The sequence below is a fragment of the Aulostomus chinensis genome, chromosome 14 (genome assembly GCF_037954235.1).
Source record: "Aulostomus chinensis isolate RoL2024-O1b breed Wild chromosome 14, RoL_Achi_v1.0, whole genome shotgun sequence".
Classification (NCBI taxonomy): domain Eukaryota; kingdom Metazoa; phylum Chordata; class Actinopteri; order Syngnathiformes; family Aulostomidae; genus Aulostomus; species Aulostomus chinensis.
Window position 1 is genome coordinate 16246136 of NC_141333.1, and position 21998 is coordinate 16268133.

Below are 21998 nucleotides of genomic sequence, written 5' to 3' on the forward strand. Positions count from 1 at the left end.
CTTGGCAGGTGATTGGATGAACCACCTGTCTATCACGGGCCAACGTCAATTCATCAGCTCAACGAACTTAGGTAGAAGCTGAACTGAAAACATCCTTCCTATCTAGAAAGTTGTCAGTGGTCTTAGCTTTTCTTTCAAAGAACAAATATCCTCTAGGTCTCAAATAACCGATGCTAAGGCAACATCTTCTAAAGGAACCCCCATGCTGTTTTTGAAAGAACCGTCTCGGCGCGGTCAAACCTAAACCACGCCCGTATCTCCACAAAGGCCTCTAACTGTTCCAAATTACTGTCAGTTTAGACATAAACGCTTAACTTGAGGCTTGACAAGATGGCTTTTTGCATTATCTTATGATCTTGCAAAAACAACTGGAAAATAGGTTTCATGTATTCAAGACTCGCTGGAGCAATTCAAGCTGGCATGACAGCATGAAAAGTGTTGTGAAAATATGGCACTTGTCTAATTTTAGATATCCTTGGAATAAAAAAGAATATGGGTCAGACATGACTCCCAAGTCCATTAGTACCATATAATTTCTGAATTTCCTTGAAGTATTTTCTTCAAAGATAACAAGTACAGCTGGACTGAACTGAATAATGTGACCCAAAAGTAGCATATTAAATATTGATGCATGAAAACACTGCATGATGAATGATAGACAGTGGAAATATGTCTCCCTCTTCACTGTGAACCAACAGATGAGCAGGTTGCCAGCACAGTGCAGCTGCTCCGAAACGCTACAGGGCCCAATATGAGCTAGCATCTGGCTTCATTAAGCAATGTAACACAGGGGTAAAGAGTCAAGGAACCCTTGGTATCATCTGAGGACAGGCGTGAATAAAAAGGCCGAGGCCCTTCTGTGAGGAGTTTAAGGCTGTGTGGCATTTAATAGCTTAATTGGTGACTGAATTCCTTGCAAGTGTGAATGGATGTGACTATGTGTCAACCCTGGGACTGACTAGGGACCGGTCTGGGGTTTACCATGCACGTCCCCTCAGAGTCCAATAAATACGTACGTGCAAAAATGAACGGATGTGGATAAATTGCAGTTTTGCATATTCACTATTTGACAGGCCACAGTAGGCTGGTAGACGTACTGCGACTCCAGATGTAACGTGACCTTCAGCTTATCTCATCATTAAAGCTCAACGCTGCAAAACAGGCGCTTTGTATGTATATTGCTTCCTTTTAGTGGAGCGAAGTTTTCTAGATTCAGGTAATGTGTATCCAAAGAGAAAATGAATCATAATTGCACTTTCCTTTTGAAGGTCATTTTCAGACTAATAACAAATGAGATTTCTTCTGTGGGAGTTTCAATCCTCTCATCATTTACTGATGAGATTTTTTTTAAGGATCTTCTCATGTTTGATGAGATGAATTTCAGGATTAGTAGCTTGATTTCATTGCAAGACACTACATTAGGCAACAAATCCCCTCTGCTGATGAATCATGCTTTATTGCAGATACGGTATATCTGTATCAGAGCAAATGCTGGCTAATAAATAGCAAAACGCAAGAAATGCCAACCCTAGCTCATACTTTCAAAATGTTTTCTTCTGTATCACTTCTGAAACTGAAGAAGTAGGACAAGTTAGTAACATTATTTGTGTTTAGCTTACTTCTGGAAGCAGTTTGCCCTTGTTTTGAACCTTTTACTGTACTGCTGTCGTACCATTGGGCAGGATCTGGCCCGTCATTCACGTCCAAATGTGGGCCACACATTTTCTGTTTGTTTGGTTCATGCCAATAAGTTTCACGTCATTGAGAGAGAGTGTGGCTGTCTAATAAAAATATGTTTCAATTGTAAAATGTCCACTTAGAACACGTTGTACCTTCTGGTACGAAACTTTCAAATTATTTCCTTATATACGTTCAGGGAGGTAATATCACAGCACATTAATGTAAATATTAAACATCAGTTTAGTATTGTAATACTGGTCAGCCCACAACACAAAACTGCATGTTGGACCAAAAAGAATCTGGATCCAAAGATCCAACTACTCCACTCATCTTTTGCTGAATTTTCAGTCCATCTTGTCCAGTGTCCTCAGTGATCATATCACACAAGTGTGATGTTTTTGACACATAGGTGGTCTTAGACAGACGCAATTTGATCATTCAGAAAGCTAAAGTGGACTTCCAGTTGAGAGACCATCAGCAGCATCTACCGGTGTCCCCCCCCCCTTCTCACAGAGCGCCAGCACGCAGCAGGCCTGTCCACTCTGAGTCCACTCGGCCAAACTTAATGAGAAAACAGTCCAACTAAAGCAGGTGGCCATGTGTGTGTATTTGTGCATTTATATACAGTATGCATGTGTGTGTGCGTGTGTGTGCGTGTGTGTGCGCGTGTGCGCGCGCGTTTGTGTGTCTCTGGCTCGTTCCCCAGTACAACAAAGTCAGGCTTGGGCACTGGTACAGTCTCCAGGGAGTCGAGGAGAGCAGTGCTCCACTTATCTGCTGGCAGGGAAATGGATGAAGGGACTAGCAGGTGCCAGCCAATGTGGTAATTGCAGGGTGCAGCTGACACTCCAGAGATGCTACCAGTGTTATTAATTTGAATCTGGCAGGAGAGGCAGCTAAAGGTGATGAAGCTAACCACATGGTGGAGGAGATACGGGTAACAAACCGATCCTGCTGAGGATGACGAGTTTGAGGGTGGAGGACGGACAAACAGAGGGAAAGTTGGTGTCAGGGTATGGATAACATAAGACATTGGATGGAAGGCGGCCCTGGTCACACTTTCTCCTCATGGAGTTATTTGTCAGTTAAATTGATCTGATTAAAATGATGAACTGTGGCAGGCGTGGCTTAGCAGAGGAGCGGCCATCTAGCAACTAAAGAGTCGCTCTTTCTTTTTCATCTCGCCCGACGATTGTGTCAAAGGGTGCCTGAGCAAGATGTTGAACCCCCCCTGCTGTGCAGGCTGGCACCTTGCATGGCAGCCTCTACCATCAGTGTGTGTGAATGTGCGAGTGAGGTGACATTGTTTTGCACTTTGGGCACCACCAAGGTATAAGAAGCTACATATATACATCCATCCATTTTCTATACCGCTTATCCGTTCAGGGTCGCGGGGGTTGCCAGACTGTCGCAGCACATAAATACTATCTATTTTAAATTCCAACTACCCATGTATTTGAGATCAACTACATTTCCAATCTTTCCCCACCTCACATCCTGTTCTTCTCTGTGATTTTGCCGCCTCTCAAGGGTCTTTTTGTATCACACCACTGTGAAATTTATGCATACAATTCTTATTCCAGCCAAAACGTTTGCGAATGTAAAAGCCAAATAAAAAGTAAACAGCCCTTTCTCTGTTTTCAGAAATGAGACCTCAACTGCACACAGCGGTTTGATAGCTATGAATCCTTGTGGGTCTGGCAAGCATATAGAGTCCAATCTGAGGGCAATAAATGCTGGGAGAGAGCAATCAATATTTCAGCCAAGGACTGGCGCATTCAAATCATTTCATGCTTTATTATTCTATTCATCCACTGGCTATGTGATGTGGCATTGTGTCAAGAGAGGGAATGTCACATAATGTTGCTAAATAGGGACTGATTTTTAACCCAGCTCAACAGGACACTAAGGCACGGTGCAATTTAGTTCACACATTTAATGACGATTAAGTGCACAACATGCTGTGTTCACATGAGACAAGATCTACTCAAGTAGCAATTTATTTTCCAGATTTAAAGGATTTCTTTATCTCTAGATAGGTGAGAACTAGACACCGATGAGAGGTCTATGGATTAATTAAAAGCCCACATCAGATGCGAACGATAACATGAAAGCTCGCTCAATGATTGTGAAGCTGTTGTTACTTTCTTACGCCACACATAAGGCATGTATGAAGGAGCAGCAGGGGTGATGGGATTGTATCTAATAGCATGTTTGATACAACTAGAGAGAAGCTACAATGAACCATTTTGGATTAATGAGTAACGGACGACTTTTGAGATGGCATGCTACCATGCTCACGTTTATTGCTAAACTAACTAGCAGTCCGGTGTCTGGAGGTTGTCTGAAGCTCCGTAATAAACGCAAAGAGGGAAAACAAGTGTCTATGTGCTGGTCTGACACTAAAACTGATGGACAATAAGAATATTTCCAGAGAAGTTGGCATTTTCCTATAACCACCTGATGTCTTTTGGCAAAATGGTTTATTTCAAATACTGTTCAGGCTTTTCAATACTGATTCAACTACAGATGTAAGTTAAGTTTTTTTTTGCACTATCACTACAGGTGAAACTGTAACAAATACTGCAGACATCCACACCTGTACAACTTTGCTGAATGTGTTATGATGGAATATTACATGAAAGGAATATAAGTCTTATTCAACTTAATAAGTCTGGTGTTTGCTGCAGATAAGTATCTAATATCCGGAAATTCAAATTACAGACTCATTGGACACCTGGGATTAACGCTTACCAGCCATATAACAGGTTTTGGCTTCCTGTTGCTAAATGTACCTTCAAGTCATGAGAGTAGATCCAGTAAATTTATAGGAATTCAGTTTGGTTGTAGGAGTTCTCAGGCAAATACTCTTTCAGACTCTCTAGCTGTCTATTATGCTGATCCACGTTGAGATTGATTAATGTTTGAAAAGCACATTTCAAATTAATGACTTTTTTTTACAGTATATTTCGACTGTTCTAGCGTAATGCTAAATCCCTGGGGGTGCTAACTCATTCAACTCATGCAAATGAACTGCATGCCACCTAGCCGCCTTAAGTCATCCTCTTGATAACTCATAATTAATGTTCCCTTCTGTACTCCAAACACCCCAAACTATTCAACCACCCCATCAACTTGTGAAAAAACTCTGATGAGAAGCGTTTGATATCTTTTTTAACTAGGAATTTTATTGCTGACACAAAAGTAGTCAGATTTTCTTCTGTTGAAATCTTAAGAGGTTCAGTCTGAATGTTTGGTGATGTTTAGTAGTTGAATGCACTGGGGAGGGAATAAAGATGTCTGCTACTTCTTTTCTGAATGCCAAAACTACTCCAAACATCTATTGAGAGGTTCAAGATAGCAGCCATTTGCCTGTCAACCTAATGACTATTTAAAAGAGTGGTGGGGGCACTCTTTCAAACAGCACGACTGCTTTGGACACTTCTTTTAGAGCTATTTAACATTTGACAGGAACGTCAGAGGCAGTGAGAGTCCCGCTTCTGTCTCTGGCATAATTGCTTCGGAAAATTGTGAATAACCCTCACAAAAAGTGTTTCATTATGTAAAAAAGATAGAGGACTGAAGCAAAGATAAAAGTTGAAAGGACAAAAAAAGGAGACCAAGAGAGACACTAATGACGAACATTATGATGTGCAGGAGGGATCCACTAAAAAAAGAGGGGAAATAAAGTAAATGTGCTCATTACGGTGCGCACATTAAAAACGGGGTGTGTGCCTGTGAATAATGGTGTTGATTTACTGTGCAACACACAAGCAGAAGGTGAGAGGTAAATGCAGTATGTCTCATTTTATGTTGTCTAAACTTTACGCCAAACTCCTGCAGGTGGCTGACATGGACATTTAAAAGCCAGACAGTTTGTCCTGACACAACACACACATTTCCTGTGTAGACTAAATGCCACACTTACAGATCAAACAGCAGCCTGATCAATTACGCAGAGAACCTTTGAAGCAGCAAATGCCATCCCAGACTTTACATTTGACAGAGTGCTACAGGGGAGGGGGGGGGGGGGAGGGGGGGGCATGAAGGGACACTATCAAAGCACCTTTTTGTCAGCCACATGGAAGAAAACACCATAACACACACCAGCAATTACTCACTCGCATAGCACGCGAGCGCATACGCACACAAGCGCGCACACACAGGAACATACTGACTGCCATCAACAGCAGTGACAGATCTGGTCAGTCTTTTTACATTCTCCTAATTGCCGAAGCCAACATTATATAAAAATAGACTGACATGACATCCTGTCAAATGGAGGCTTTGAAATGGAAATATTTGTTGCACAAAGGTTCTGCTGAAAGGCTCTTTGTGTTTGTCATCTTTCATTGTTGGAGACCCCCGATGATTGACTTCCTTTAGCAGGCTGAGGGGCACTGACATTTCAATGGCCTGCAAAGATTGATACCTTTCTATTGAGCCGCCGCTCATCCAAAACACACTCATCGGATCGTGTTGTGCTTTGCCGATAACAATAATAAGGTGGATATATGTCTGAGTGATGACATTCATTTCTGTTTGTGTGTGTTAAGTAGAAATGTGAGGAACGGTTGTGCGAATTCTTGTTGCAGATTTGACGAGTTCACAGGATCAAGGATTCAACAAATTCAATAAAACATTATATTCCCTTGACAGGGAGATTTATGGCATGGGCTGTTGTATTCTTCTCAATACCAAACCTGTCAGTGGTTTGAATGCTTTGGCTGATCCGTGTAAACTTTTGAGAGGAGAAGAGCATTCATTTGGAAAGAAAATGAGCAGGCAGGAAGTCACAAAGAAGACACAGGAACACAAAAAGGGCAGAGCCTCCAGTCAATTAGAACTGAAAAACACTGAGCATTTGGACTTGATTGTGATGCAGGTTACAACACAGCAGAGTATGAAATTACCTCATTATCCACGAAAAAAACAACAACCGATGAAAACCAGTTCGTTTAACTTCAAAAACCCTTCTCATCCATGATCAAAGCACACGAGTCAAAGGAAATAGCTAAATCAACAAGTGTGGACGGACTACGCCTCGAAAACAAGCTGTTGAGCTTCACCTTCAGACATCCAGATATCCCTTGGGCTTAAGAATCTCTGCAGGTGATTTGACGGGAAGAACTAGAAGGGGTCTTTGTGCAGATCACGGACCTCCACTTCTGCCAGAGTTAAACAAATAAAGGTAAAAGAAAAACGTGTAATCTTTTCCTTTAAAACTCCTGGGTTGCAGCTTGAGGGCATTAGGGACAAACACTGTATCGATCCGAATATGACTGTGTTTTTTCTTGGAAAAAAAAAAATTGAAAAAACGGGGTTGTCTTAAAAATCCAAGTCATCTTGTGTTCGGAACAATACGGTAATAAGCAAAGGATTTCTGTATGGGCAAGTATGTAGTTATGACAGAATGATCAACCTAGAGGAATTATATATCAAGATCATTCCCCTCATGCTCTACCCAAAGGTGATTTTAATAATGCGACTTTAATTCAATTCTAATGAGGACAAGATGTAAAAATCAGTGATTCAAACACTTTTAATGAGCTGAAACTTGATGTATTAATTTAATTAGAATCACATGAAGTTAAACTGAGTCTGACGAGAGACCGGACGGAGACTGCAACGGTGGAGGGTTAAGTGTTTGAATGTTTCCAAGTATTTCAGTTATATCAGAACATGCAATAGACATGCGACCTTCCAGCAACACCTGTGTGTGCGTATTTGGATACCATACTTTGTATTGGCGAGCCTTCAGCTGTGTTTGGGTGCCGGTGGATTACAAATGGATGAGTATCAGTGGGGAGACGAGGAAACAGACAGACAAGGCAGAAGCTCTGGTGCAGCTCAAGGCTCTGTGCTGCTCTCCAGAGAGCTCAGTGCACTACTGATCAACCCATCAGAGGATCCCCAGTTAGGAAAGAGTCCCTCATCCTGGGCTTTCTACTGAAAACCCCTTTACTGGGCTGAGATGTTCGGATGAACAGGGATATGCTGCCTCACCACTAGCCCCAAACGCAATCACATCTTGGAGCCCAGGCGATGTAGCGAGAGCCGGCAGCAATCCAAATCATCAGGATTTACCAGACTTTCATGTGCGCTGAGGGGCAGCGAGCAAAGTGAGCCTAAAACCTGCCTTGTAGACGTTTCCAAAAATCACACCACCACAACATGAAATATAAACGTAGCAACAGATTCATCTCAATTCATGTGCTGAAAGGACGGGTATGCGAGTGTGAATATGTGTGAATATGTATGTGTGTGTGTGTGTGTGTGTGTGTGTGTGTGTGCGCCCACAGTATGTTCCAGACAGGTTTTTGCTTTGGTTGACAGCACTGCTGCAACATTTATAACAGCCTGGGAAAAAGTAATGAGGTAAAGTGTCACAACATCTCACTTCGCTCCACCAGCCTTCATTTCTGACAGCGGGACTATGCGCTGACATTAGGTGGGTGTGTGTGTGTTCTTCATCTTCTGTTTGGATCTTGTGTGTGAGGTGGGGGGCCTGTGGCCAGGAAAAGAAGAAGCAACATGCTGCCAAAGTGCCGCCAGTATCATACAGCTTCTCTATTTCAGTCCTCTAACAGAAGGAGAAAGAGATAGATATGGAGAACTAATAGTTTCTCTCTTTTCTTCTCCTCATTTCCCTTTTGCCATCATCCTCAATCCTCTTCCTCCGCTCGCTACTTTCCACACATCTTTTAGTCACTTCTGAGTCTCCCCTTCCTTCTATTCTCTTACTTTCCCTCCGGAGATCTCTAAATGGCAACTTTATCCTCCTTCACACTGTGAGTCTTACCAGGCTAATTTCCTTTGTGTCAGGAGGGCTTACAGGTGCCCCCTCGGGGGAGGTCTGGTGTTAGAAACAGCAGGGTCCCCCTGGACTCTGTGAGGTGGGGTCTGTTCCTTGACAACTTTATCTGCCCAGGACACCCTGAGTGTTATCATTAGCACACATCACCTCCATTTAAAAGGGCCCTTATAAAATGATTGCTTATGCTACCATCCTCTGTCTATTTTCTGTTCCCCCCTGCAGTTTCCTCCATTCCTCCATCTGTCGTCCTTCTTTTACTCCCATTTTTATCTCCTGTCTTCCCTCCTCATTTCCTTTCTCCCTCAGACTTCCTGTCTTCTCCATCGCTGCATTCATCCCTCCATCTTCTCCAAGCTCTTTTTCTTCCTGCTCTTTCCTAGCCTCACTTGTGTGAACGTGTACGCTGACAAAAAAAAAAAAAAAATACAATAACTCTTAAAGTAGAGCAGATCCCCAGAGGGGTGTGTGACAGGCTATTCTCTGCCTCTTGTCACTATTTCTGACATACTTAAAGAGGAAATAGTAGAGTGAAATAATCTATTTTTTTCCTTAGTCCTGTCAGAATCAATTAATCACAGACAGTGAAATGACACAATGTGAGGATATTTCTGAGTGGAGAGAGCTCTGATGTTGAGTCCTTAAATCTATTTATGTTAATACATGGATTGTGAATCAAACAAATCTGCAGTAAATCTTACAGAAGAATAACTTCTTATTCTTCACTGAATTTGTGTTTGGCAGTCAGTCACACTGAGGCCTGGTCAAGGAATTATTCCCTCAATCATCGTTGTCTGCTTCTTGTTCACGCTTTCTCGCTCTTCCTCTTTATTCTGTTTTTTTTCCCCCTTTTTAATGTTTCTACGTCTCCGGGTGGTAAAGAAAAAAACCCACAATAACTTGAACTGTTGGACTAGGTCACCAAAGTGTGAGTACACTTACGGGCCTTACTTAAATGATCTCAAGTGTGTGTGGTCCTTTGCAGCGTTTTAAATCGATACTGCAAAATCTGGATGTAAAGTCGGGTGTTGTCTCTTTCTCTGAATTAATCATAGGTGTGTTTCAGGAGGAACATAAATTTACCCAATCAGACCGTCATCTCCCATTTCCATCAAAAGCCTGCTGCCTTTGCACTTCGGTGCACTGAATGACAAAATCGGCAGGTTGGTTAACGAGACGGTTTCCTGCTGCGGAAGCAAATTCTTTCTTGCTTGTTTTTCTAAAAAAACATTTGAGAAAACTAAAAGTTTAAGGTGACGCCTCACCTAAAAAGAGTTTTTCAAATGCTTTCAAATAGTTATCCTGAGCTCACAAAGACCTTTTTTTCCCCCCCACTACTGCATCCCTTCTTTGTGACTCCATAATACAGAAAAATTATATATACATATATATATATATATATATATATATATGAAAAACTACAGTTTTTGATGAAGTATAGTTTTATTTCATATTTGAATCTGAAGGTTCATCCTGTCCTGCCCATTCAGTAACTACAGTTTTTGTTTTACCTGTTTGAAAGTGTGTGTCCATTTCATTTCCACTGGCATTGCTTCCTTTGCGTTCCCCAGTAATTCCAGCACACGTGCAGTGTTGGGAAGTCATGATTACTCTATGAATCTCCTATAAGGTTGCTGTTCTTCAAAAGCTTTCAAGCTTCAGTTTTACATTCAGTAAATAACTACAGTTATTAATGTCATGTGAAGAATTAACAGTTTGGAAATTACCACCTGCTCCCAGCAAAGAACCATGAACAGTGACAAGAAAAGGAAGAGCAGTAAAAATAGAGGCTAAACAAGCCTTCGCACTGAAGATTCTTCCATCGCTGGAGGCTGTTGTTGGCAAGAAATTAAGCCGATGTTGAACTTGCAACCTTTTAGACCAGTAAATAATTGCTAATGCTAATATTGGCTGCACCAGTACAACATTTCTGACGGTGTGAGTATATTTGATAGATGTGAACCCAGCAGGAACGTGAAGTGAGGGCTCCGCTGGCCTAACCTTTACCCTCCCTAACATATTCCTACTATTTAGCTTGGACCACCACGCCCATTTTCACGCTTGGCCTTCACTTCAATCTCAGCCACTACTGACCGGATCCAGCAAGACTTTAACATCCCAGTAACAAAGTGGTGTAATACAGTGCATCCTCGTAGGAGTTTCTCCTTGTGCCTCCTCACACTGTATGTGATCCACACTTGATGAAGTTTGCATGTGTGTGTGTGTGTGTGTGTGTGTGTGTGTGCGCGTGTGTGCGAATGCTTTTGCGTGAATTTTTCTTGACCCCCCTACAGTTCCTGGTCTTCATGTAAAATCAATTTGTCGCACGTTGTCCATGACCAGCTTTTACACGCTTCACTTACTCCTACAGCTGTCACCCAGCGTACAGAGTCACCGCCTCCATCCATCCAACACAGACACACAAACACACCGAGCTTAATCAAACACATATCAGCCAAGGGCATTCACTGTACCCGACACTTCAGCTGACAAGTAAATAACAAAGAAGGGTGGTAAAATTTATGCAACATGAGGCTGTGAGTGAGTTCATGCAGGAGAGAGAATGTAAAAAAAAATCATTGGAGAGAGAGAGAGAGAGAGAGAGAGAGAGAGAGAGAGAGAGAGAGAGAGAGAGAGAGAGAGAGAGAGAGAGAGAGGTGGGTCCTAGCCAGCAGCAGCTCATTAATCTGCAATTGGGGGTTTATATCCAAAAAGATATGGCATTAGGCTCATTCTGATTCAAATCCGTTGGTTCGTTGTTTGGAGAGGAGGTAGAGTTCTGACAGTGTGTTCAACTCTGCTACATACCAGAGGTGGAATTGGTGACATTGCACAAGTTACGTTTTCAAAGAACCTGTGTACAAAATCAGGTCTGAGTCTTGCATTTTTGCAAATCATGTCTGCAGGTTTATAAATGTTTGTTTATGCACAAGTGTGTGTGTGTGTGTGTGGGGGGGGGGGGGTATTCTCCGCTTGACTGAGCTGCAGGCCTAGCAGCTTCAATCAGTGTTCGGGCACTCTTGGCTGTGCTGGCGGGATTGGGGTGAGAGAATGGGTGGTGGTGGTGGTTAGGGTACAGTCAATCAGAATGCTGATTGAGGGATTCATACTGTAGGTGCTGGTGGTGGCTGCATCGGGGTGGGGGGTGGGGGGTTGAGAGCTGCCACCACTGCTGATAATCCATCTCACAAAAGACACTTTCTCTGCCATTTCTGTCACATGACATTCGTTCATTTCCTCCTTGCTTAGTCACTATCCCGCTGCTGTTTTTTTCCTTAATTGGGTCAAATGTCTTTCTGTGAGCTTAGAATAATAACCACGATATTTCACCACAAGTTAAGTTTAATTAAGCATAAAATGTAATTTATTCAAAGCTATTTGATCTTTGATGTGTTTTAAAGAACAGTCTCTCACAAAGAAAGTCTATTCGGGAGATGAAAATACAACTGTTCCGACCACAGAATCACTTAATCGTTCATGCATTAGAATATGATTTCTGGAGCATGGAATGATTAACCGATAACCGTTATTAATTCACCACTGCAAGTCATTTTTGAATGGACAGAAATACAATCAAATCTCAGATTTCTAGCCAAAGACGGCGGATTTTGTAAGTTTCAACCCTCTACATAGCTTGAATGACAGCATTCCCTCTTTAATCTAACCGTAGCTGGTTTGTTTCAGTATTTTGGTACAGATTGTAAAAATATTCACATGAAAAAAAATCCCAAAAGACTGAAGCTGAGTACCGTTAGAGGACTTGGAAATAAAGAAGACGAACATTTGTTCATCCATTTTCGCTGCTGGATTTCGAAACGAAAATGTTTATAAAATAACTCTTGGACAATTTGCGTACTTCTGATTTAATATTTCATCACAATGTGCGCTTCGCTGTGTCAGTTTGGACGATGTCACTGGCTGCTTTTGTGAGAATGTTTCATGAGTCCACAGGTACACAAAAGCACAGTCACACTATCAATCCAAGTATTTTTCTGGGGGAAAAAGGAATTGATTTTGTTGAAAATTACAATATATTTTTCCCCCCTGGTATTCAGCACTGGCTATTGTACTCTGTATGAGCAATCAAACTGCTCATTATTTCCTTTCACTCTGCAGCCAGTAATATTCCAGGAAAGGGTAAGAAATAGCAGCGAAGCTTGTCCAGGTATTGACCTGCCTACTAGAACTCGGAGGATTTTGACCTAAACACATAAATCTATTGTATCATTCATGAAGGAATGAACTGAATGCCCAGAGAGAAGCAGCATCCACTCTATCTTCTTCTATCTGCATGTTTCTTTTCTCCTCTTTGAGCCAACACTTTTTATTATACCTCTCAGAATTATCCCATAATGCACCTTAAGCTATTATTATCCTAGTATCACAGTATCAATATCAAATATGCTGATATATATATATATATATATATATATATATATATATATATATTTTTTTTTTTTTTTTTTTTACAACTTAATGGCCAATAGCCGGTGTATATCAATGTTCAGATTGTCTGGATCAAAACAAGTTTGTATGATTTTTTTTGTATGATTTTACACTGATATATTGAGAAATGTCCTCCATCCTCCAATATCAGAGACACTTTTGACATAACTGTGCATCCCTCCAGTTTACCAAAATCACCTCCAGCCTCAAGTCCCACACAACCACTCTGGATCTGCAGCGTTGATGTGTACCCACAATAAAACATCCATTATCCTCAGACATGGCCAGTCCTGCCCCACCCCCACTCCAACATCCTCTTTGACCTCATCTCTCAGATCTGTGGACACAGTGGAAAGGTTTGCAAGGACCAGTGGTATTAATAGTCCACCTCATGAATCTTTCAGGCTCAATCATATGAGCTGACTTGAGAGAAGTAGGTCCCGGAGGATAAATTAGTTCATATAGAAACCCAACGGGGGCCTTTCTCTCAGCTTCATATATGCGTTATGCATTAGTTCTTTATGGAGTCATGGGTAAATATTGTTGTTGTTTTTTTATAAGACTGGACCAAACTAGAATGCATGCCTATGCTAAGTGTAAAAGAAGATTTCTGAAAAAAATATTGCAGAATATATTTGGTGCACACCCTTGTGAGCAAATTTGGCAATTGGAGTATGCAGGTGAGTGAGCGTGTGAGCTTGAATAAGTTTCATTTTATGCATGAGTAGAGAGACGTTTCCGTATGAATAATTGTATTGGCCTTTGACTGGAAAATACAGAGCAAGACAGAGGGAGAGAGAGAGAGAGAGAGGACAGGAGGACCAAGTGTGTGTGTGTGTGTGTGTGTGTGTGTGTGGGGGGGGGCAAGGTTATAGGGTGAGTCAGGTTGGAATGAGCGAGTACATAGCAGGAAATGAAATGTGTTATTTGAGAGAAACGCTGCAGGGGGCTTGTTTTCACCCCAGTGTCTGCACAACTGAGACATTTTAATACAACGCTACTGCGAGCCTCGCAAAGAGCAACATGGCGAAAGGATGAAGGGAAGAATGGAACGAAGGATAGAAGACGGATGAACGACGGACGTGGGATGAAGACAATACAGACAAAGGATTAATGGAAGATTAGCGTAAGAGGAGAGCAGTGGAGAAAATAAGAAGGGTGAAAGAACAGCAGCAGCAGCAGCAGGTGTAGATATGATGATAGTGCTAAATTTTACATTTTCTAGGTAGGCGAGAGTAGGGAAGTGGGGGAGAAAGTCAGATCTTATCACCATGATTGGAAAAGGGACCAGAGGATGTGTAAAAATAACAAAAACAAATCGAAAAAAAAAGTGTCTGAAATTGATGAAGGAGTTCGTCAAACCGCCAACGAGTGCCTGAATGTAAGTGCAGTTTGCAACGCAGTGATGGTGTAGCTGAGCAGGTGGATCTCACGAGTGGTTTGTTACACCAATGATGGATGCTGGAGAGCAGAAGAGCGCTGCTGATAACAGACATGAAGGAGGAGGAGGAGGAGGAGGGAGGAGCAAGAGGACCTCTGGAGAATGTCATTTTGGCCAAAATATTGAGCTTCTCAGAAGCAGCTAAGTCACTGTTATCAACTCTAATTCATCATGCATATGAGCGGATTAAGCAGATCCACACGAGCCACGAGCAAGATGTGTCACAGGAGAAAGAACAGAGGTCAAAAGACAGGAAGGGAGAATAAAGTGATCAAAGCAATTTCCTGCTTTCATTTACCATCTTGACCTCACAACACACTCTGAATTTAAAGAGGATAAAACTCCAACCGTTTGTTTTGATGCTGTTGTGAAAATCCATCAAACGCCAGGCCGGCGTTTATGTCTGAAACGGTTTGGTGACGTCAGACACATTTACAGTGTGTCTCGCAAAATTTGTATGCTGTTTTACTTGCCTTTTCCCTTTATTTGTCCCGACAGGACAGGCCAAACAGTCGTCACATAAAAAAGAATTGTCCTAACATTACAAGTGTCATTCGAATGTGTCCTGCTGCTGCTGTCAAAAGGAATGAGAAATCTCTTAGTAGCCACACAGAGAGAGAAAACAACAACCCAGACGTGATACAAATGGAAAACAAGGACATGTTTTAACCTTAAACCAAATCACTCAGTGATGGTGACCTTATTTCTTTCGTGTGTGCGTATTGTGTCCCGTGTGCAAAACGGAAATAACAAAAATGTACGTGTTGAAATGAAGTGTCTCCTTCTAATCAACTGATAAGAGCAGTCAGTTACAAAACATTTTTAAGCAAGTTCAGCACAAATTTATCAGGATAACTGAGTAGATGATCTAATGATGGAGAAAAAAAAGGAGTATTTCTAGTTTAGTGTACTTGCAATGGAGTCTCGAATCACGCTTGCATAGCTTTAATTCAGATTCACATAACGGGAACGCGCTAACAATCGTCTCGTCATCGGGTGTGAAACTGTATGAGACGTTGTCCGGGGGGTGGAGCAGGACTCATCTCACTCTGCTGCTGGGGAGCCACTGACGAAGCAAGCACGTGGACTTGGAGTTGACATGCTGTCGCACTATGGAGGAATGCAAACAACTTATTTGACTGCTGTGTTTTTTTTTCCGTGCCACCGGACCTTCAGAACAAGAACTTTGATTGTTTACTGGAGGAGATTCACTCCATTTCCTTGAATGCTCATTGATCTTTTCCTTTTTTTCAGAACAGCGATTCAAACATTCATGTCCATGATCACCTGTCAACATTAGTTTTCTACGTACACCAAGTGAGGTATTGGACTATTTTCTTTGTATACAAATTAGAGGAAGAATACCCCAGAGGAACATTTATACGTCTCGATTTTAGGACATGTTTTATTCTCTTGAAATAAATGTTCAAAGTAGCTGTAGGGAAAGAAAAAGTAATTCATTTCTTGCATGTCAACACACAGCCGTCAAGCTGACTGGCGCTGTTGTGCCTCGTTAATCACTTAATCTGCTGCAGGATGCAGACTTTATCAACTGGCCCTGATGATGAATGTCACCCTAACCTGTGGAATGCATGTTTTTGTGTAGCTGTTGAGCATTTTTGTGGGTCTTTACTGACATGATCAAATCTGTTTAGATAAATCAATTAATGCTGGACTATAAATGAGGGGATGAATTTTCATACATTCGAACACTGGGATGTCTGCAGCTGCAAACCTTATAAATATTAATTACAGACAGCAGTGGAAACAGAGGCCATCAATAATGCAGCTCCCCAAAACGCCTCTTCCCAAATAATTGCAGCCATGAGCCAAATCCTGGAGACGAGCTCTGGGGTGTGTTGCAGCTGTTGTGTAGCTAATGTTCTCTCCATAATAACATCATGTGGAGCAGGAGCAATGCACTGCGTATTGTTTTATATGCCTTTTTCTGTATAATGGAGCTGCGGTTTGATCTATGGTGATGTAAAAGACATTTAATAATCTGGCCACTTATAAACGATGATGCAAGAGAGAAAGTAAGGCTGCCTGCAAGGATTTCTTCAGAGCAGCGCTATATTTAGCAGGCAAAGTATTGCTCGAGCATGCAACAGTCTAGGCAATTAACCCTTTTGCCTTTGTCCTTAATTAATATTTATCACATCAGCTGGTTAGTAACATTATCAACATCATAAATACATATATACATAAATAGGTGGAGATAATTAAATACTCCTGAGAGAAGAAAGCACATAATCAATCAGTAAATTACAAATATTCAGTGTGTTTCTTTGTCCGAGGCGTAAGTATCAAAACTAATTTCAAGTGCTTCTAAATAAACTATTGTTTAGTCTCACAGCAACAAAGCGAATTAAATTGACTGCGGCTAAATCATTACTAATTACATGTGCATGTTATTCATGCTCTAAATATGCATTTGTCACAAAATATTGACATACAACCGCAACGCTGATTGATCTCCAAGGGTGTTAATGCACAAACACGCCTAACTATTGCATCCTTTTATGTGTGGCCATTAGAGGTTATTGGTAATGAGACCCATCACAGCATGCATCTCGTGACCTTTGGCCCCTGAGCTGTGACATCATTCAAGAAGTAATGGTGTGCCATGACCTGCTAAACTATGATTGAGTACACATGAATATGGAACATACAGACCTGCAAAACTTGCTTGATCGGGGAAAACTCGTAATGCTTCTTATCTACGAACACTTGATCCTTCGAGGGAAGCCACTCAGATAAACATCTCATTTTTAATCAGAAAACTAAAATGTGGATGTACTCAAGTGCCTTTAATGCTACAAATGGAGCCTGCCACTGGGAACAAACATCTAAAAGATAGTTAATGAACCAAAAAAAGGGTAAAAAAAAAACCAACCAGTTTTTAAATGCTCGTATTTTTCTACAACATTTGACTGCAATCTAATATTTCACATAATTCAACACAGTGGGCTTTGGCTGGAGCGATAGCCACCTTTACAGAGATTCTTTAATACAGAGGTTAAAACGAGCCCACCGTTATGATGCTTTGCTTGTTTACGCAGAACGACGATGGCATATTGCTGCTGCAGGGGGTGAATTTACTCAGGATCAGGGACATCATACTTCCACCATGAGAAGTCTGTGTATACGAGACTCGCGTCAAAAAGGAGTATTTTAGAACATGTTTAAAGCAGCATAACACACACCTACCTGTGCACGCTCATATAAAAATGCCTCATCACTATAAAAAATGACTGCCATTGATTGGAAGTTGTTATTTTTTTTTGGTTTTATTTTTTTCCCGTTTTGTGTCGTTTTACGAGTGTATTTGATCAGATTTAGTGCTAAAATGGCAGTGTTTTGTTTATATTTGCTATATTTATTTAGAAGGGGAAATGGCCTCATCTCTTGGAAATATTAGCCTAATTTGACTGACTAACAGAACAAGGACTAGATAATTTGCTGTTATCACATGGGAGGTGTTTTCCAGGTGTTACACCAGCAAAGGTATTATATTTTGAGAATGTTTGAGACGCTAATGGAACAGAGTCATTGTTGTGACGATAATGAGGGTAAAGCAAATAGAGCTAACATGCTATATTGTTTACTCCCATGCAGTCTCATTCCCAGTGTAAAGAAACCTATTTTGATGTATTCTGTCATAGCCTCTTCTTTCCTTTTATTCTTCTGATCTTCCCTTGTCCACAGCAACATGTGCCGCTGCTCTGGCACTTTAATCAGCAACTCCACCCCTCACTGAGCTCAGAGCTACTGTATGACCTATGTGTCCTTGCATGTCTCTTTGGCACGCGCGCGCGTACACACATGCACACACACACAAACACATGCTCACACACACAAACACATGCTCACACACCTAAGACAGTGCACAGGCACTTTCTGACAGCCATATTCTACCATCACACAGCTGACTGGAAAGATGAGCTGCCTGGTACTCCTGGGGTAGCAGGGGTACACACACGCGCACACACACACACACACACACACACACACACACACACACAGAGCTCCCAATCAGCAGTTTTTGACACAACTGGCTGACTTGTGACATATGGATATTCCCCTTTCGCTTTCACACAGAGAGCTTGATCCAAAACCACTGGACCAAAGAGGAATGCTCCACTTGGCTTTGTGCACAGTAAGACTAGATCCAGCATCCTACTAAGGAATGAGGACACACTCCCAACACAGGATACTAACTGATGGCTTCCCTTGGAATTAATTACATCTGCTACATGTTATCCCAACATATGCTTTATGCCACAATGATGCAACATCTGCCAGTAGCTGCTGAACCCCCTCTCAGCTTTAACCTGGCAGTGACTCACCAATCTCGCAGCTCTCTCCAGAGAAGCCCTGAGGACAGTAGCAGCTATAGCCGTCACCCTCTTGCAGACAGCTTCCTCCATGGAGACAGGGGTTGGTCTGGCAGGGGTTATTCTCTACTGTAAAGAGAGACAGAGCGGGAAGCGAGGTGGATAAACTGATGTGCATTTATAATTGATTTTCTACAGAGAAGAAGCATTACCAAAAGTGCCTTGAATGTTGACAAAATATGACAGGCAATGAGACGGCATTATGTCCGCGTCCCTAGCGAGCCGTCCTTGACAGTGACAGAGGAAGAGTGGCCAGACAGTATGTCGACTCGTCCCCGATGCTGGGACTCTACAAGGTGACAGATTGGCTGTTTTTGCATCTGTCATGCCTCTGTTTATCATGACTGATGCTCGCCAGGCAAATGTGCTGAGTCCCGCCATCCTCCTGCCACACATCGTAGGTTCTACATGAGCCAAGGTCCTCATAAATCAGCTGATCATTGCGCACACTCGTGCATACTGGTCAGCACCTATTTTTATGGCTCATTACTGTGTTGCAGAGAAGGTAATAAACACATTTTATGAACTAGGGCTATAGCACCATCCCTCTTCACAGGAAATGTTTTGGTGGGTGAGTGATGAAGATTGAGGAGATTAAGTCATAATTATTGCTCTTACATTTTAGAACAGGCTGGAGGGAAGAGGATCTGACAAGGATGGTTAGAGCGCAGTGCGGGCAATTTTTATTCCTTGCAAAGAGAGACTATAGGGAATGGGCTAGATTAAGTGTCTTTTTATTATCTAATCCTGACAGGATTTCAGCCCCTGACACAATCTGACAGGCTGTCTAATATACTGCATCTTGTCCATAATAACACCCAGACTCACTTCATGATGAATGAGAGTAGACATGCAGTGAAGAGTTCAGTTCTACTGAAAGTCTGGTGATATCCGTCATTTGTATGTGCAAGCACTTGCACATGTGCTAGCATATGGGTGCATATTTCTGGTTGTTTGTGAAACGCTGGCTCATTGCAGGCTGCTGAGATATCACATGAGATTGTGTTCAATTTCCTGTGAAACAGGACCCTAAACTCCCACCGCCACAGAGAACATCAACTGGGCAGGGGGATGATGGAGAGGCTGCCTTTATAAATACATACAGTAACAGAAATTAACTTTCAGGATTTCAGAATATATCACCTGAAGGTTAATGATAATACAAAGACAACCTGAATCCCCGGAGCAGAGAATGAGACCACTCACTTTAGGTCTGTTATATCAGGTCATGATGTAGCAGGAATGGAGAAAAGCATCCTTCCATGGTAAACTGGAGCAATATAGCAGAGACCACTCATGTGACATGGAATCAACAGCAGTTTACAACCTTCAAACTACAACACTGAGCAGCATAGACGAAAACATGTCAGTAACTGTTTTTATGAGAGAAAATCATTGAATCCACTCAGCTGTACACAACAACTCCTCTGGTAATTGAGGTGGCCCGATGGGAAATGTTTTTTTGTCGAATCTGGTTGAGAAGAAAAAGACGAAAAAAAAAAAGAATTCTTTTGTTGCAGGAGATTTTGGTGTTACTTTTATATGTGAATGCTTTCAGCTTTCAATTCCAGGTCATCGTTTTCTCAGATGTACTGTGAAAATCATTAATGAGTTTTCCATTTCATTGAAATGCAAATTTTGAATTTTAATTTTGGAAAATAAGGTGTGTTTCTATCATCTGCTTTGGAGTGATTTAACAAGGCTATGCAATGCATAGTTTCATCAAAAGGTAGCGGTATAGGCAACATTACTCTTGGCTGACACAGAATAGAGGAAGAAGTCGTTGCGTTGGTCATCTACAGCCATATATCAGGTGTTGAGGAATTACTTTCAGTCGGGTAAATTGCATCTATTCTTCGTGCCAACTGGTATCAGCTTTGTTGCGTGCTCTTAGGAGATGAGGGCAAAGTTTGGGACGACGCGAAAAGACGGTGTAGCAGAAAAAGCTGGTCGATCAAATATGTTCACTATGAGCATTATCAAAGAAGGGATTTCTACGCATTCAGACTATTCTAAATGGGAGATTATGCAAGATTAAAGGAGTCATTTTCGGATTACGTTAATGTACTGTAACATTGGAAACATGAGGGCTTTACAGAAAGTGCATGATTCAAGTCAAATAAATCCAAATAATAAGCATGCTTCTTTTTGTGATATAATTGTACCAATTATACACTATAATGTAAACACTCGAATTTAGCTAGGAACATCTCACCTGTGTGTGCTACAATCCCCTGCCTGCACACTGATCTACCCCAGAAGCACCTCAGCCGAAGACAACTTTGAGATCTGACTATCTGCATGTATTTGGTGTTTTAATCTCTACAACACAAACGTCCATCAATTTTGAATCACAGCTCAGGCGGACATGTATTTGCTGTTGTGGAAAACTCAGTGATGCAGACTGACAGCTGGGGTCCAGGTCATGAGGTAGTCTGAGAGATGGAGAGCTCAGTCCATCACACCGCAGGAGAGTAACAGCTCTGTTTGTGTGTGTGTGTGTGTGCTATCTGCATTAATACTGCACATGGGTAACACAAATGGATTATTATTAAAATTAGAGCAAGGCTAGTTGGTGTGAAAAGTGCTTTTATGCAGGGGTGTGTGAGCATGCACTGCATTGCAATTTTCTAACCAGAAGAAATGGGGAAACCATTGATTGGCATAATTTGACCAGGTTCAGCAAGAGTGCCTTGATAATGAGGTGAAAGGGGCTTTTTTTCTACCAGCAGCCTTGATAAATGGTGCTGTTTCTGTCTGTGATCATACAGACAGAGAGCTGAGACGCTGTGTAAGACATTGATCCAATCTACAGACAATTAGTAACGACTTATTACACACAAATGAGACTGCGTTCTTCACCGTCTGTCCACAAAGTGGAGCTTGCAAACCGGCGACATCATGTACAGTATACAGAGGGGAGACAGCAGTCAGAGATTGTGTAACATTTCAGTGCAAATGTGTTCTGCATGAATGTTTTAATGCATGAATAGGCATGTAAGGCCTAAATTAGGAATGTTTATGCTATGTTGATATGTTCCAAGGGAAAGAGGCAACAAATTAAATTTTACCACGGAGACGGAGATGGAAAGAGAGAATCACTGAGGGAGCTATCATACATTTCCGCCTCTCTTAATGCTTGCTGCTGGCTTATGATTAATTACACACTTAAAATAGGTCGCCTCACCCATTCCTACTTTCTTTTTTCAGTGTAAAAGAC

The 21998-nt window shown here is 41.7% G+C and overlaps 1 protein-coding gene across 3 annotated transcripts in view; it reads right to left on the reverse strand.

Moving 5' to 3' along the window:
* ncanb (neurocan b) overlaps window positions 1-21998 on the reverse strand; it is a 137903-nt gene that overhangs the window by 37715 nt on the left and 78190 nt on the right. Inside the window, exon 10 of one of the 3 annotated variants that reach the window (XM_086223561.1) lies at window positions 18731-18844. The exons of 1 other annotated variant lie outside the window; for it this stretch is intronic. In XM_086223561.1, the coding sequence (XP_086079687.1) occupies window positions 18731-18844 (114 nt within the window). Of the gene's footprint in view, window positions 1-18730; window positions 18848-21998 lie in introns of all 3 variants that reach the window. One more of the 3 variants, XM_086223560.1, reaches the window with a different exon arrangement.